The 18116-nt window shown below is 49.0% G+C and overlaps 1 protein-coding gene across 3 annotated transcripts in view; it reads left to right on the top strand.

Moving 5' to 3' along the window:
• The window catches only part of SCAI (suppressor of cancer cell invasion), a 1319466-nt gene extending 1302607 nt beyond the window's left edge, over nt 1–16859 (top strand). For all 3 annotated transcript variants that reach the window (XR_016307572.1, XR_016307574.1, XM_089658464.1), the window contains one exon: nt 5833–16859. Coding sequence is in view for 1 of the 3 variants with exons in the window: in XM_089658464.1 (XP_089514590.1) it covers nt 5833–5850 (18 nt within the window). In the remaining 2 variants the exon portion in view is untranslated. The remainder of the gene's footprint in view (nt 1–5832) is intronic.
• The last annotated feature ends 1257 nt before the right edge of the window (nt 16860–18116 follow it).

Raw genomic sequence — 18116 nt, 5'->3', positions numbered from 1 at the left:
AGTACAGTTTTATCATTTAGATTTCACAGGAATATGGTTGGTTGGAATATGGTTGTCCATTAATGTTTTTAGTGTATTTTTACAATATAATTTGGATATTTTCTCTGGCAGTGGGGGGCTGTCAGGTACACCATGATATCTAACAGTGGCCCTGGGTGTATGCTTGTGTCTGTTCCACCTGTATGGTTAGGAAGAAAAAGAACTTCTATGGAATACCTTGAACCTTTGCTATATACCTCAATGGATCTAGGAATTGGACATGTTTTCAACTGAAAAATACAACATTAGTAATGTTTCCCCGGCAAATTAGGATCAGCTCCTTGATGGAGAACAGCGATCTCGCCATGTCCAGATGTGGTCTGGAATTCCACAAAACAACAATTCACAAAGCTAAAAAATAGAATTGCAAATTACCACTAAACTCTCCTAACTACACTCCCATCTACTAACACTTTCCACTACCACTTCTGGGTGTGTGCAAACATCCTTCCGCAAACGTCATGACATATTTCCGGTATGACAGCTGTCATGGAAATTTTGTATTGTTGGTCGAACTTTAAATGTGTCATATATTCGTGTTATTCATATGTCTCTCGTGTGGCTTAATTAAAGCTCTGAAGGCTGCAATTGGGCCATGCGCATGTACAATGTATGTATTACAGTACTCAGCTCGGTAATGGATGAGATGGCAGATCTGCGCTTATAGACCGGCGTGTATACCACCACGGCATTCAATGCGAATGCCGCTGGCAGTAGACCGCGGGCCTGTATCCACATATCAGCAGCATAGTACCACATGGGCTTCATAACGCAAGGCGCCAAGCGGTGTGAACTCCACGTGTAGGCTTATGCATATCTTACAACCCATTACCAATCTGAACTGTATCTTGGATGGATGTATTTTAATAAAGATCGTATCGGGCCCATCCAGGTACAGACTGATGTTCCTAGGGGATGCTTGTACAAAGAATTTACATACCAATAGGAGCTAGTAGGACAGGAAGTTTGCTGACCTCAGAAGGCTCATGGGGGGGGAAGGGGAGAAGGTCTGCTGACCTCAGAAGGCTCATGGGGGAGGACCAGTGATAGATAATAGGAAAGGCTATGCTCCAATCGGAATGTATATCCCGTGTATAGGCACTCCCCATTGCATTGTTCGGTGGGAGGGGATTGACTTTATTCATGTGGGGGGCGTGTCTGCTTGTAATAAAACCGGGGGCTGAGTCTGAAACCGGCCCTTATGTGAATTGCAACACCATCCTGAGAGTGTCGTTTGATCATTCTAGGGTAACGGAGCTCCATCCCCCACATTTCAACAGAAGCTAAAAGTAGTTGGATGGGCAGGAATCGTGTAGTTTAGCTGCAGTCGTGGTAAGCAAGATTCGCACAGCTTTATGGGGGATTTCTGCGCATCCAACTGCGAGTACTCACGGTAAGGAGAAATTCGTTAAAGCGAATTTCCAAGACAGTTTGGCGAGCCTGGTGGATACTAACGCGTATTCTTGCATAGCTAACCGAGTACGAGGGGGGAATGAGCCATCATGAACTAGCAAAAAGTATGCCGGCACATTTCAGGTCTCTCTGCCATTAAGAGGATCGCTTTTTGCGTGTTCGTGTGGCTGATTTCGCTCTCTGTTAGCTAACAAGAATTACCGCTTAGCAAGGACCTTTTTGTCCTAAAATCTTGATCTGTGGGTGAAAGACAAGGGTTTTCTCTGCTGAGAGCAGCAGAGGGGTGGGTTTGGTTGGCTGGATTTGGTCAAGTTTAAAAATCTTTCAACCAAAAATTAAACGGGTATATGTTTTAGCGGGTAAAAGTTGTTGCATAGTGGTAGGTAAGTATTTGTGGGTTGTAGGTACTGTGGTGATTGCTTTACCCCCCTCCACGTGAGGTAATTATTACAGTGCTGAAAGGTTTAGGTTAATTGTTAACTGTTGTAAGACCTTTGTGTGTATGTAGTCTGTGCAATGTTTTGTGGTACTACTGCTCCCAGCAAGCATGCAGCAGGGGGTCCTTTCTGTTACATGTGCATGTTAGTGTTATATGTTGGTGTTTTATGTCTGTTCTGTGATTGTGCCAAATTGTGTTGTATGTGTACTTCATATTGTTGTGCAATTGTCCAGTGTATGTTCTGTCCAAACGTCTGTTTTATGTAAGAGGTTAGAGGCAATTTTGAGGCTAGTTTCTACCATGTGCTTCCCTGTGGGGGGGCCATTCTAGTGTCTACCATGTGCTCCTCTGTGGGGGGCCATTCTAGTGTCTACCATGTGCTCCTCCGTGGGGGGTCATTTTCTTGACTAACCACATGTGCTCCTTTTGTTTGGTGGCCATTTTGTTGAGTACCACATGTGCAGTAATCTCTATGCAATGTGCATGAAGTTTCCTATATGCATTTGACCCATTTTGTGTTTTTAATCCAAATTTTTACAGTTTAAGTTGTTTGCTTTTAGCTTTAAATTTGCGTATTGTCAGCCAATTTAAAGTGTGTTAAGCGAGTTTTCCCCTCATGTGTTCCACATTTAGTGAGCGCGGTGAAGTCTGGGTATTTGCACATAGATTTCTTGTATAGTGATTATGTTTTTCTTGTGTTTTTCTTGTTAAAAGTGGTTCCTTATTGTAAAGCGGGTTTGTTTTAAAGCTGCTGCGTTGCGTGTTTCGCGTCCAGCAGACTTTTTGTGTAAACGGTTTTAGGTGGTTGCAGCGAAGATCGCGTGTGTAACGCAGATCGTTTAGCGGTGCTGGTAGGATTGATTTTTGCGTCAGCAACGGGTTATTCTTGGAGCAGTTTTTCGGTTCACCTCTGTGTAATTGTTTTACTGTGAAACGTCCCGTGTTTTTCATAAGGATCCACTTTGTCCTTTTTAACGGTTTTTCAGGTTGAAAAGGGGTTTTTCTGTGTGTATTAGGAAAGTTTTTTTCTTTACACAAATTTCCTAAAGGTCAGTTAGCAGGTTTCCGGCCAACCAGTGACCCCTAAGTAACATCCAAGAACCCCTCTTTTTGTTTTGACTTGTGTTAGCTACTGTGTGCAGGGAGAGAAAAGCCACTTTCATCATTGTGCGGTGTGGCCTGCCAAACACAGTGGGTGATGAGAACCACATAAATTACGCTGTGCGAGTGGGCGGTCTAGGGAAGTGTAACGCTTAGCCTGGTTACCACAAACACTTCGGGTGGTCAGGATCACATAAATTGCGCTGTGGGAGTGGGAGGTGTGCTCTCAGTCTGACCGCACTTGATGCGCTTCGGGTGATCGATAAGTATCACATAAATTACGCTGTGCTGGGAAAGTGGTGGAATCAGGCCTCTCGGTAGGATCCCACCGAGTTCTCCAGGGGGTAAACAGGTACCCGGACGCGGGATATATACCAGTGACTAGTCACGATGGGCAGTAGTCAGTCCATGAAGAGAGAGGGGGAACCAGCCCTCTTCAGGGTAAGGACAGCTGCACAACTGATGAAGGTGAGTTTGGGGGGGAAGTCTACAGAACCCCTCAAAAGGTGGAATAAATGGTCGAAGGGTACCAGATGGGAAATTCCCCGGGAAGGTACATTTGACGCATGGAGGTGGGAAAAATTCATCTCTGAATTTGGACCACGGATGCAGGCGTCAGAACTAGAGATCGCACAGCTATGGCTTCACAGGTCAATCCAATTAGGGAAGCAGGGCATACATAAACTGGTGTCTGTCCGGAAGAACCAGGTGATGTATACCTGGCCTCCAGAGGGAATAAAACAGGAGGATCCAGTGTCAGAGGTGGAGGAAGCTCTTTCAGGGCTGACTCTACTAAGGCAGGCAGGATCAGGGTCTGCTGGGGTTCCCGAACAACCAACAGTGGCTGAGAGAAGTATAACTGCACCTGTCTCTTCTGTTAGTGATGTCACTCTTGATGTACCTTCTGTGTCTTCTGTATCTATGCCTCAGCCTCTACCTCTACCTCTCCCTTCTCCCTGCTTCACCCCAGCTCCTTCTGTTTCCAACTATGAAGCCTTTTCAACAACCGATTTGCAGACTATCTGTGAATCAAGGGGAATAGACACCCGGTTAAGAAACAGGGCGGATTGCATCAAAGCGCTACGAACCACTGATCAGACCCCTGCCCCCCAGCTATACCCTGATCTGAGGGACCTCAAACCTGAAGGTGCAGTAAGCGAGGTGGCTAATCTAAGCCCACCGATGAAGCTGGGTCAGCCCTTGCACTCTTCCCGGACCGAGGCCTATCCAGTCAGGGTGCAGTAATTTGAAGGTCCTCCTAATGCACAGGGGGAACGGACTTTAGGGGAACGGGTAGTTTGGCATGTCCCCTTCACCCCGGCAGAGATCCGCATTATTCTGGCTGAGCTCCCGGACTATCGAGTCAATCCGAGAGGATTTGCTCGAATGTTTGGACAAAACCAGTTCAGCTATGGTATGAGCGGGTCAGATTGTGCGCAGATCCTGAGGGCAAAGGTGGGCATGGAAGTGGCCAGTACAGTGATTGCAGGGTGCTCTATAACCACTCATGAGGAGATGACTTCAGGGGAAAAGAGTTCTGTACACAGCTAAAGGCAAAGCTTCCAGAAATGTATGGTGCTACCTCTACTACTGACATGATGAAGCTCACCCAGGGTCCTAATGAGGAAAGCGCCTGCTTCTGGCGCCGTCTCAAGCAGACGGCACTGGATGCGGATCTGGAAGTTGGACCTGATGCTCCAACTGAAGGGGTAAAGGTGACCGCGACGCACATTCTGTTGCGGGCCAAATTTTTGGAAGGCATCGATACTAAAATTCGGGAAAGGCTGGTTCTGGCCCGACCCGAATATAATGAGATGTCTATCCCTGCTATCCTTTCCACTCTTGCGGCAATAGAGAGGGAAATGGATAGAAGAAAACAGGACAAGGCCAAAGTTCTTATGTCCCAGACCCCACACGAAAAACCAAGGGATCTGGGTCACAGGAAGGATAGGCCCCCACCCAGGTGCTTCCAGTGCCACCAAACGGGGCACATGAGGAGGAGCTGTCCCCAATTACCTAAAGGTCGGTGGCAGTTCATTCCTGCTGAGTCCTCCGCCCTTGTGACCACCATGGTAAGTAACTCCTATGAATCCTCATAGGAAGTTGACAAATCGGTGTCGGCCCAGATCCATCTTTTTCTAGAGGAATTAAAATATCCCCTCCCTTGCCTCACCGACACCAGTGCAGCAAGAACGGTCTTGCGAAAACAGGACATCCAAGGCAAGGTACCCCTCTCAGGGGAAAGCCCTCCTAACCCCTACTAACCTCACTATCAAACGATGCACTATTCTTAACCCAGCTTCTCTTCTTCCTGTGTCGGAAGATGAGAAGGGGGGGGAGGACAGCAACGACAGTGCTGAATTTTGCAACACGACTAACAATACTAACACCTCTTCTGCTAACATGTCTTCTTTGTCCACTACTAACCTCTCTTCCAAAGGACACGACTGCATTTCTTTGGTGGAACTGGAGTCAGCGACGACACACCCCGTATCACCCCGAGAGTAGCGGTAAGGTTGAACGTCTCAACGGAATCCTTAAAAACAGGATCTCCAAAATCATGGCTGATACCAAAAAACCTTGGCCTGAGTGTCTCCCCATTGCCCTCTATTCCATCCGGAATGCCCCTCGGCAACCACATGGGCTGTCACCCTACGAGGTGTTGTTTGGGGGACCTCCCAAAACAGGGTTGTACTTTCCTCAACAGTTGTCGTCTTTGCATTCACAGCTTACAGGTTACATGCAATCTCTGCAACGGGAGCTGCAGAAGATACACCATCGGGTTCGCGAATCGCTCCCCGATCCAAATGCAATAACAGGTGTTCTTTCTATTGAGCCAGGTGATTGGGTCTTCCTAAAGAAACATCAAAGAACCGGACTCGAGCCACGGTTCACCGGATCATACCAAGTCCAGCTAACGACACCTACCTCACTCAAGCTCGAGGGACGAGACAACTGGGTGCACGCAAGCCACTGCAAGAAGCTTTTCAGCTACACCAGAGAATGAGGGGTGTCATTTTCCTTTTTCTTTGTTTGTATGTCTTACATGTGTGTTAACGGAGGAAAAGACGGCAGATACCCCAACCTTTTATTTAAAATGTATCTGCGTTTAGCCAGAACCGCCAACAAAACCAACTGTTGGGTATGCTCTAAGCCCCCACCCAGTCATCACATGTCCGCAATGGCCGCTGTTCATGCCCTATATGACATCCGCGTCGGCATGAAAAAGCAAGGGACCCCTGGTCAGCCCCCACGTAGACATTTGTCGGTAGAACTTAATGACACATTTTTAGCAGGTAACATCAGTTTTAGCACCAATATTAGCTCTAGCTCCTGTAGGGCACTCATTAGTCCATTATGGGTAACTGGACAGCTAGGCAGCCCTAAGGAGTGCTTTAACATCAGCTTTGGCACAGGTAACAAGTTTGTTGGGACTACCACCTGCGAGGAAGGTATAACTGTCAATCTGACTAACCAGACTTCCCTTCTGAGTAACCACACTGACCGACCAGACCACGTGTGTTGGAAGGACGGATGTGATGTGCAGACTGAGGGAGCAATCCCCCAGTCTGTGCAACTGTTGCTCAGTGCCAGAGGCCGAAGGAGGAACTCCTCCTGCTCTGCTCTGACAGGTCCATACTATTTTCTGTGTGGTTCGGCAGCCTATAGAACATTTCCCCAGAACGCGAAAGGTTCGTGTGCCCTCATAAAGCTAGTCCCCGCATCCTATGTAGTGATGGATCATGAAGAGTTGATGGTCCACAAGAAGGTAAGGATGGCAGGGAGAGTTCGCAGGGAACTGTTCTCTGAGGGTGACCAGGCATGGGCTTGGTTCCCCTCATGGACAGGTTGGGGAATAGAACTTATGAAGCGCCTGAACAATTTTTCTGTCATCGTGGATAGTATGTTTAACGAGACCGTAGAGGCTGTCAGAGAAATTGCCCAAGAACAACGGCAGATGGGAATTTTAGGGCTTCAGGAGAAGATGGCCCTTGATTACCTTTTAGCCGCCAAAGGGGGGTTCTGTGAGTTCATCGGAGAGGATTGTTGTACTTGGATAGAAGACACCGATGACAAGGTCCAGGCCCATATGGACAAAGTTAGTGAACTACAGGGAAAAGCTAGAGCTATAGCTAGTGAGGGTTGGAATCCGTTCAAGGGTTTGGGAGGATTGGGAGATTTCCTGTTCTCCATCGGATCTTGGTTGAAGGAAGTGGGAGTGTATATCCTGATGCTTCTCTTTTTCCTCTGCCTCTTATATGCCGCGGTGAGATGTTCCTGTTGCCTCATCGACCGTGTAAGCCAAGCTCGGGCAGACGACCACATCTCCATGCCCGCTCCTGGGATCCCACTCCAACCACTGATCGGAGGAAGACCTCACCAACCAACCACCTTCTCTACAGATTACGTCCTGGCTTCCCTCTAATTTATCTCCCTGAAGACCACATTCTCCAAGACCTCCAAGCAAGCTTCAAGCCTCATCATGGTTTGTGCCTGCGATTTGGAAAACTGTCTGGGTCGAGACCAGCCTTGTGTGGCCCCGTCTGCAGGGGCAATTTGAGAATCTGTTGCTGGATCTCCCCAGACCACCGTGGGATCACAAGCCTTATTCATACCACAAGTCTGTTTGTGGTTTTTGCAAGAGCCTTCCTGTAGTGAAGGTTCCAACGCTCTTGAGGATCATCGCTTCAATCAAGCCTGTTTGCGTCGAGTCTGCGTCGGGTCTTGTTGTTTCAGGTACCCCGTGGAGCTTTATTCTCAGGGACAACTACAGGAACTCTTTGAGGTTTTGAGACTACACCCATCAAGCTGAAGAAGATCAAGAAGGGACACGAGGAGAATATGATAAAACAGGAGGGAATGTCATGGAAATTTTGTATTGTTGGTCGAACTTTAAATGTGTCATATATTCGTGTTATTCATATGTCTCTCGTGTGGTTTAATTAAAGCTCTGAAGGCTGCAATTGGGCCATGCGCATGTACAATGTATGTATTACAGTACTCAGCTTGGTAATGGATGAGATGGCAGATCTGCGCTTATAGACCGGCGTGTATACCACCACGGCATTCGATGCGAATGCCGCTGGCAGTAGACCGCGGGCCTGTATCCACATATCAGCAGCATAGTACCACATGGGCTTCATAACGCAAGGCGCCAAGCGGTGTGAACTCAACGTGTAGGCTTATGCATATCTTACAACCCATTACCAATCTGAACTGTATCTTGGATGGATGTGTTTTAATAAAGATCGTATCGGGCCCATCCAGGTACAGACTGATGTTCCTAGGGGATGCTTGTACAAAGAATTTACATACCAATAGGAGCTAGTAGGACAGGAAGTTTGCTGACCTCAGAAGGCTCATGGGGGGGGAAGGGGAGGAAGTCTGCTGACCTCAGAAGGCTCATGGGGGAGGACCAGTGATAGATAATAGGAAAGGCTATGCTCCAATCGGAATGTATATCCCGTGTATAGGCACTCCCCATTGCATTGTTCGGTGGGAGGGGATTGACTTTATTCATGTGGGGGGCGTGTCTGCTTGTAATAAAACCGGGGGCTGAGTCTGAAACCGGCCCTTATGTGAATTGCAACACCATCCTGAGAGTGTCGTTTGATCATTCTAGGGTAACGGTGCTCCATCCCCCACATTTCAACAGAAGCTAAAAGTAGTTGGATGGGCAGGAATCGTGTAGTTTAGCTGCAGTCGTGGTAAGCAAGATTCGCACAGCTTTATGGGGGATTTCTGCGCATCCAACTGCGAGTACTCACGGTAAGGAGAAATTCGTTAAAGCGAATTTCCAAGACACAGCTGCTCTAGCACCTCCTCCAACAGCCATCTTGGCATTTATTTGTGCATCATAGCAATTTCCTGTGCGGCTCCATTGTGTATATAACATTCACAAATATGTCTGCAGTTCTATTGTGGATTTGGCAATGGTAAATGTAGGTTTGCAGCTCTATATGACATTGGCGAGTATATATTTGGTGGTAAAGGCCCAAAGTCAACATAAATTGGGGGCCTAATGTATTACTGTTAAAAGGATTATAGAAAAAGAATAGCTAGCTGCACATTGAACACGACCTATTCATTGGTACATAACATGGTCTTGTGGTGCAATAGGTGGCTTTTGGTTTGTTAGTGTTATGATCCGCCAGGTGGTGCCTCAGGCTGCCAACTGACAGACCTACTCAGAGCGTGGGGTCTAAGCCCGGGCTGTGCTTTCACCAGAGCCCCTGATGGTGGGGATGGACTTGAAACAGTCCCGGGCCAGGTCACGACCTCCGAGCAGGCCCACCAGTGGCTGAGGAGACCTTTGGGGACAGGTACCGGGAGAGCCAGATATGAAGAGGATGGCGGCCCCAGCAGGGTAGTAACGGATCGTGGGCCCGTGAGGGTAAGCGGGGTACAGAATCGGTAGGCGAAGAGTAGTCGGGTCACACGCAGGGTCAGCAGGGAAGTCAATCCGTAGAATGGTCAGGGCAATCTGGGTCAAACGCAGGAGCAGGCAGAGTAGTCAGGACAATCCGGGTCAATCACAGGAGCAGGCAGAATAGTCAGGGCAATCCGGGTCAATCACAGGGGCAGGCAGCGTAGTCAGGGTCAATCAGGGTCACAAGACAGGTGCAGGAACTCAGGATCACAGGAAGACCTTGCGGCAATCTGTGACAGTGCAGGGCATCTTTAAATAGTGCGCCCTGCACTGTCATTGGCCGGCTAGGACGCGCCCCCGGCTGTCATTGGACGCCTGAGGCGCGCCCCCGGCACCTACTGCGCATGCGCGGCGTCCTGTCAGCCGCGGCTCGCCGGGACCTAGTGCCTGTGTCCCGGCGCGATCTGCCGCCAATGCGCATGCGCGGGGGACAGAGCCGCGATCGTGGACCACGGAGCCGCGATCCCTGACATTGCCCCCCCCCCAATGGGCACCCTCCGGGAGCCCCACTGATCTCTCCACCGCGGGTGAGCACGACAAAATTCCCGGATGAGCCTGGGTGCGTGGACGTTCTGGGCGGGTTCCCATGAGTTCTCCTCAGGGCCATACCCCTTCCATTTTATCAGGAACTGTGTCTGGCTCCCCCTCCTTCGGCAACTGAGGATAGTCTCCACTTCATATTCCTCCTGGTCACCTATGGTGACTGCCTCGGGAGGTCTGGATTCACGATCCGGGAAGGGATCCGGTCTGGATGGCTTCAGGAGAGATACATGGAACACAGGATGTATCTTGAAGGTCTGTGGAAGCTCGAGTTCGTAGGCCACCTCGTTAACTGCTCGTTTTACCGGAAATGGGCCAATGTACTTGGGTCCCAGCTTCCTTGAGGGACACAGCATCTTCAAGTTGGTTGTTGCTAGCCAAACCTGATCCCCTGGTTGAAGCAGTAATTCTCCTCTTCTCTTTCTGTCGAATGCCCTTTTACTGTCCTCTTGGGCTTTAGCGATGGCTTCCTGAATTGTCTTGTTATTGACAGAAAAGAAGTTCAAGATGTCTTGAGATGCCGGTACCGGATTCTCAGGCATCAGATCAGGGAGGAATGTGGGATGATACCCATAATTGGAAAAGAACGGGGATTGACCTGTAGCTGAGTGACTCGAGTTGTTGTATGAGAATTCCGCGGAAGGCAGCAACAATAGCCAGTCATCCTGAAGGTAGGATGTGTAGCACCGTAAGTACTGTTCCAGCGTCTGGTTTGTCCTCTCAGTTTGGCCGTTGGTCTGTGGATGGTAGGCGGATGAAAGCGACAGCTTGATTCCCAGCGATTTACATAAGGCGTTCCAGAACCTGGAGGTGAATTGGACCCCCCGATCTGACACTATATCTTCGGGAACACCATGAAGCCTCACCACTTCCTTGATGAAGATCCGTGCCGTTTCTGGTGCTGATGGGGTCTTCTCCAGGGGCACGAAATGTGCCATCTTTGAGAAGCTGTCGACGATCACCATTATTGCAGTGTAGCCCTGGGATGGTGGAAGTTCGACCACGAAATCCATGGCTATCATTTGCCAGGCCCGCTTGGGTATGGGTAATGGACGTAACAATCCCCATGCCCTGCTCCTGGAGGGCTTGTTCCTTTGACAGGTGGGACAAGTTCGGACGTAATGCTCACAATCCTTGATCATGTCTGGCCACCAGAACGAGCGCCGTAGTAGATCCAGAGTTTTCGTTACCCCGAAGTGGCCCGCCATTGGATGGTCGTGGCAGTGCCCTAGGACCAAGGTTCGCACTTCTTCTGGGACCATGATCCGGTCTTCCTTCCAAAATAGCCCACCATGGCTCTGGAGGGGTGACCCAGACGGAACTGGTAGTCCTACAGAAGCATCGAGAAGCCGGGAGCGAAGCTCCGTTTGTAGAGCGAGGAAACTCCCAGAAGGTAAGATGGTGTCAGGTACCACAGCGTCGTCGGGGTCCTCAAACATGCGGGACAGAGCGTCTGGTTTAGTGTTCTTAGTACCGGGTCGGTACGTTATATGGAATGAGAATCGAGAGATGAAAAGAGCCCATCTCGCTTGGCGAGGTCTCAGTCGTTTTGCCGTTCTTAAATATTCAAGGTTTTTGTGATCTGTGAATATTAGGATTGGGTGTGTGGCTCCTTCCAGTAAATACCTCCATTCTTCAAGAGCAGTTTTAATGGGCAGGAGCTCCCGATCTCCAATGTCATAGTTACGTTCCGCTGGTGTCAACTTCCTGGAGAAGAACGCCACAGGGTGCAGTAGTTCCTTGGTACCATTCCTTTGGGACAAAACCGCTCCTACCGCATTTTCGGAGGCGTCCACTTCCAAAACATATGGGAGAGAAGCATCTGGATGGCAGAGAATGGGAGCAGAGGTGAACAATTCTTTGAGCTTTTCGAATGCTGTCTGCGCTTCGGGAGTCCACTTAAAGCGGACCCCTTGTTTCGTCAGTTGCGTGATCGGGGAGACCAGACCGGAGAAGTTCCTAATAAACTTCCTGTAAAAGTTGGAAAAACCGATGAAACGCTGTACCCCCTTTTTGTCGGCGGGTATTGGCCAATCTAAGATCGCCGTGACTTTCTGGGGATCCATCGCGACCCCCGCGGAAGAGAGAACCAGTCCCAAGAACGTGATTTCGTACTGTTCGAAACAGCACTTTTCTGCCTTCGCGTATAGCCCGTGTTGACGCAACCGTTCTAATACCCGTATCACGTGACCCTGATGAACCTCCAGTGAGGGGGAAAAAATTAGGATGTCATCCAAATAAACCACCACGAAAATATCGAGAAAGTCACGAAAAACATCGTTGATAAAGTGCTGAAAGGTCGCCGGAGCATTACAGAGCCCGAACGGCATCACCAAATACTCGTAGTGACCGAATCTCGTACGGAACGCCGTCTTCCACTCATCCCCCTCCCTGATACGGACAAGGTTATAGGCCCCCCGCAGGTCTAATTTAGTAAATATCGTTGCCGATCTCAATCTCTGGAGGAGCTCGGGGACTAGGGGTAAGGGATAACGATTCTTTACCGTTATTTTGTTCAGGTCACGGTAGTCTATGCAGGGCCGTAACGATTTGTCCTTCTTCTCTACGAAGAATAACCCGGCCCCGGCTGGGGATGTGGATGGACGAATAAATCCCTTCCGAAGGTTTTCGTCAATGTATTCCCTCAGTACTCCCGATTCTGTTTCGGACAAGGGAAAGATACGGCCGAATGAGATTTCAGATCCGGGTAGGAGGTCTATGGGGCAGTCGTAGGAATGGTGCGGAGGGAGAACATCAGCTCCTCGCTTACTAAAGACGTCGAAGAAGTCATGGTAGGCCGGAGGAATAACCTGGGATAGATCGGTGTCGCCATCCAAGCACAGGAGGAACCGGGGAACCACGGATCCTGTGACGTGGCAGTGACTCAAACAATAGGGTGAGCGAAATTGAATTGTTCCCTTTTCCCAGTCAATCTGGGGGTTATGGGCCCTCAGCCAAGGGAGCCCCAGAATGACTGGAAAAAGGGGGGATGCGATGGCATCCAAACGGAGGAACTCCTGGTGATGGTCTGCCATTGTGGTGAAAATGGGTGGTGTCTCCTGGTCCACCACCCCTGATTTTATACGGGACCCATCTGCCAAGAAGATGTTGAACCCCCTTTCTTTGGTCTGGAGAGGGATTTTTTGCCGGTGGGCAAAAGTCAGATCGATGAAGCAACTACAGGCTCCTGAGTCAACGATTGCGGTCACCGACAATGTTCCTCCGGGGAGCTGTAAAGACACAGGAATGGCCAGGTAACTCGACTGATCATCCCTTCCTGCAGGTAAAGTAAAAGAAACGGGCGTGGACTTACTCATTTTAGCAGGACAGGAGCGCACCTGATGACCAGCTTCCCTGCAGTACAGACATAGGTTCTGTGATCGTCTCCTCTGACGTTCCTCGACCGATAAGTGGGAACGGGCCAATCCCAGCTGCATGGGTTCCGGGTTGTCCCCTGTTTCCGTGCTTCGCGGATGGTTCCCTGGGGTTGGAGCTGTGTCTCTGGATGGAATCCATGCCACCCTTTGACCCTGGCTGCTCCTTTCCAGCCGACGTTCCCTTAGTCTACGGTCAATTTGAATGGCCAACTCAAGTTTTTCCAGGGAGTCAGGTAGGCCTACTCGTGCTAATTCGTCTTTGAGAGACTCAGACAGCCCGATGCGGAACTGGTGACATAAGGCCGCATCGTTCCATCTGGTGTCTCCCATGCAACGCCTAAAATCGGACGCGTATTCTTCGGCTGTCCGGCGGCCCTGCCGCAGAGAGCATAGAGTAGCCTCTGCGGAAGCAGCTCGCTGAGGGTCGTCATACAAGACGGCCATGGCCCGAAAGAACTCGGTCACGGAGTCAAGATGGGGGTCGTGCTTCTCCATCAGACGGTGAGCCCAATCCTGGGGCTCATCCTGAAGGAGGGAGACTATAAACCCCACCTTGACGGTCTCGGTGGTGAACGTGCGGGGCTGTAAGTCAAAGTACAGGGTCGTGCTTCTCCATCAGACGGTGAGCCCAATCCTGGGGCTCATCCTGAAGGAGGGAGACTATAAACCCCACCTTGACGGTCTCGGTGGTGAACGTGCGGGGCTGTAAGTCAAAGTACAGGGTGCAAGCGTTCCGGAAGGCTCGGAAGCAGCTCCGGTCACCACGGAATCGTTCCGGCAGAGGAACGCGGGGTTCAGGAGCTAGGGGTGTGGCAACCGCTCTGGATACCGGGTTAGCGGGAGGTTCTGCAGGTGGAGGACTCTGAGCAGGGGGAGTCAGGGGAGCTAATGACTCCATGCGGTCCTCCAGTCGGGCGCAGCGACTGTGGAAGTTCTGGAAAGCCTGGGTCAAGGTTGCCAGGTGCTGACAAATATCCTCTAGGGACGCCGGTCCACTTCCTGGCTCTGTCATGGCCGCAAGGTACTGTTATGATCCGCCAGGTGGTGCCTCAGGCTGCCAACTGACAGACCTACTCAGAGCGTGGGGTCTAAGCCCGGGCTGTGCTTTCACCAGAGCCCCTGATGGTGGGGATGGACTTGAAACAGTCCCGGGCCAGGTCACGACCTCCGAGCAGGCCCACCAGTGGCTGAGGAGACCTTTGGGGACAGGTACCGGGAGAGCCAGATATGAAGAGGATGGCGGCCCCAGCAGGGTAGTAACGGATCGTGGGCCCGTGAGGGTAAGCGGGGTACAGAATCGGTAGGCGAAGAGTAGTCGGGTCACACGCAGGGTCAGCAGGGAAGTCAATCCGTAGAATGGTCAGGGCAATCCGGGTCAAATGCAGGAGCAGGCAGAGTAGTCAGGACAATCCGGGTCAATCACAGGAGCAGGCAGAATAGTCAGGGCAATCCGGGTCAATCACAGGGGCAGGCAGCGTAGTCAGGGTCAATCAGGGTCACAAGACAGGTGCAGGAACTCAGGATCACAGGAAGACCTTGCGGCAATCTGTGACAGTGCAGGGCATCTTTAAATAGTGCGCCCTGCACTGTCATTGGCCGGCTAGGACGCGCCCCCGGCTGTCATTGGACGCCTGAGGCGCGCCTCCGGCACCTACTGCGCATGCGCGGCGTCCTGTCAGCCGCGGCTCGCCGGGACCTAGTGCCCGTGTCCCGGCGCGATCTGCCGCCAATGCGCATGCGCGGGGGACAGAGCCGCGATCGTGGACCACGGAGCCGCGATCCCTGACAGTTAGTTTGGACATACCTGCATAAGTGCACTCAGGAAGATTTTGGCATATTATATAGCTAGCAAAAATAAGTGTTAGGGGTGCTAGTACATTCAACTAGAACATGAAATAATCCCCCAAAAATACGTAGTCCAAATGTTTATTCATCAAATACACATTCCACATTTATTTGGACAGCAACAACAAGTAGGTACATTCAATTTCTTGGTAAAAGAAAACAAACAAAAAAAACACAGGTTTGATGTTGCTAAAATAGAACGGTCCTGCTCATAAGAGTTTACAATCTAAAAGACTATACTTCTAATGAACTGTGCTTTCACAGGTTACAGCAGGAAACAGTTAATATAAATTACGTAGTAGGCTTATCTATCCACAAAACAAGCTGCAGATCAAAATATCAATATAAAAATACATACCTGCCAAATTAAAACACATCCCACCTTCCCAAATCCCCCACACATACATTTCTCATCAGGTTTGTCTGAAAACTGCATTTCAGTCTAAATAAAGCAAACTTGGAAGAGCAGAGCAATTGACATGTGTTAGGATTACAATACAAAGATAATAAACACACAAACACACCTTAGAAGGAAAAAAATGCAAAATATTTACAGCCCACATCAAAACACAACGTGAGTGTGGCCTGGGGCAATTCACCACAATATCTCTTCCTCTCCTAACCACCACAGACAAGAAAATAATGTGGCCTGTACAAGGTGTGATTTGGGAATTGAAATTGTACCTGATATTGGATCTAATGAATGTGAATGTGAGTGTCTTAACGTAAGCGTTTTGCTGCAGCACAATTTCAAAAGTAGTTCTTGTCTAACTTTTTCAGCATTTTGTAGCAATTTCACATATAGACTACAATAGAAATCGCAATGCAAAACACAATTGAAAATGTAATAACTCATTGGTAAATCTATAGAAAATACGGTGAAAAAAAAGCAAAATTTAAATCGCATCTAGTGTGAACCAAGCAGGCAATTCAACAAAGGAAATTAATCTTTGAAGGCATGCGGTATCTGCATGCTCGGATAAGGATCTGTTGTGTATTTGGGGGGGACTCCATGCCATTATTTTTTTTTTAAATCCTTTTCTCTTCTCTCGCTCACTCTTCTCTTGGTTTGACAAACCTTTCCCAAAAGGAGGTGGAGTGCAAATCAGCATTATTCAATCAATCATTAGTCCAGGCCCTTATCTCATCCCATCATTTGACATTCACATAAGGTGCAACTTTAAAGGTGTTTGAACAGACAAGGCCTCATGCTAATTCACATTCTAGGGATTATTTAGACAGAAAGCAAAGATGCTGCCACCAGTACAGGTATGTTAGGGTAGCCACACGGAGATCATGCAAATTCATTGCCGTGGTTGGGATTCAAACCACCACGCTAGCATTGTAAGGCAGCAGTGCTAACTACTAATCCACAGAGCTGTTGAACACTAATCCAGCCTGTATTTCTGTGGTGTGAATCAACCATAAGTCCCTGGGCAAGGTCAGTGTAACTAGCCAGATATCTCCAATGTGACACAAATGTTGTGCTATGTTACCAATTCACATGTATGTTGGTTCTATGTATCCCAATACAAAGGATTACAATACTAATACAGGCGTACCTCGGTGTACCAACGCCTCGGGGAACGGAATTTTCGGTTTTTAAATGAAAATCCATGGAAAAATTTGTATACAGAAAACTTTGTATCTTTTAATAAACTCAAAGTAAACATTGTTTCCTTTAGCGATATAAATTCCAAGAAAACTTTCTCTTTTGGCTGGGGGAATTTCTGAGCTATAGTGAAGGAAAAAAAGGGAGAATTACATTTAAAAACAAGCACCATAATAAATAAAAAATGGCATGGGGTTCACCACTGACAGCTGAATTTTAAATAATTTCCGTCAATTAAAAAATAATAAAAAATACAGCGTGGGGTTCCCCCTCCCATCCATACCAAGCCCTTTGGGTCTTATGCGGTGAGTCGCTCGCCGACAGCTCTTAAATAGGTAAGGGGCGGGGACATCATCCGAGTGACCCCACCCCATGTGACATCGTTGATGTCACATGGGGTAGGATCACATGCTTGATGTCGCCGGCTGGCCCCGCCCCTTACCTATTTAAGAGCTGTCAGCGAGTGACTCACCGCTTAAGGCTAGTAAGCCTCGTTGAGTGCGGAACGGGTTTTCGTTTTTTTTCTTTTTTCCAATCGCTGGCGCGTGACACCGTGATTGATGTTGGATCTACTTTGCGGGACATTGTTTTAATAAAGGACTTGTCAAAGACCCTGTACTGTGTTTTTTTTACACAACACTTTGTTTTTTTGTAAATGAGTAGCGGGACCATGTACCGCATACTTATTCACATAGGGGGGCGGGATCTGGGGGCCCCCTTGTTAAAGGGGCTTCCAGATTCTGATAAGCCCCCCGCAGACCCCCACAACCACCGGCCAGGGTTGTGGGGAAGAGGTCCTTGTCCCCATCAACATGACATGGAAGGTCAGGATGGAAAGAATGAAAGGAAGGTAAGGAAGGATGGGGCGGGAGGGAGGGAAGAAATGATAGGATAGGAAAGGGAGGAAAATGAAGAAAGAAAAGAAGGAAAAAAGGGAAGGAAGGAGAGAAGGAAGGGAAGGAATGAAGGAGGGAGGAAGGATAAAGGAAAGGAAGCAAGTAAGGGAGGGAAAGGAAGGAAAGAGGGGAAAGAAAGAGAAGGGAATAGGAGGGAGGGAAGAAATGGAAAAATGGGAGAAAGAAGAGGAAGCAAGGAAGGAAGAAAATAGTGGGGAGGGAAGCAGGATAGAAATGTTAGGAAGGAAGGCAGGAAGGAAAGAAAGTTTGTTCCTGAGGCTTCACAATGCAGCACAATAGATGAAAAAGCACAGCAGGTTTATCTTCTGCCCTCACATGAAAAAATGCCAGCTTTAACTGATCACTGAGCTTTGTATCAACATCCAGACAAAATAGCACAGATTCATTAGGACCTGCACAGGCA

The sequence above is a fragment of the Staurois parvus genome, unplaced genomic scaffold, assembly GCF_062004578.1.
Source record: "Staurois parvus isolate SC_StPar_1 unplaced genomic scaffold, SC_StPar_1.0 ptg001072l, whole genome shotgun sequence".
NCBI lineage: Eukaryota > Metazoa > Chordata > Amphibia > Anura > Ranidae > Staurois > Staurois parvus.
Note: the sequence above shows the minus strand (reverse complement) of the source record. Positions and strands in the feature narration are given on the sequence as shown.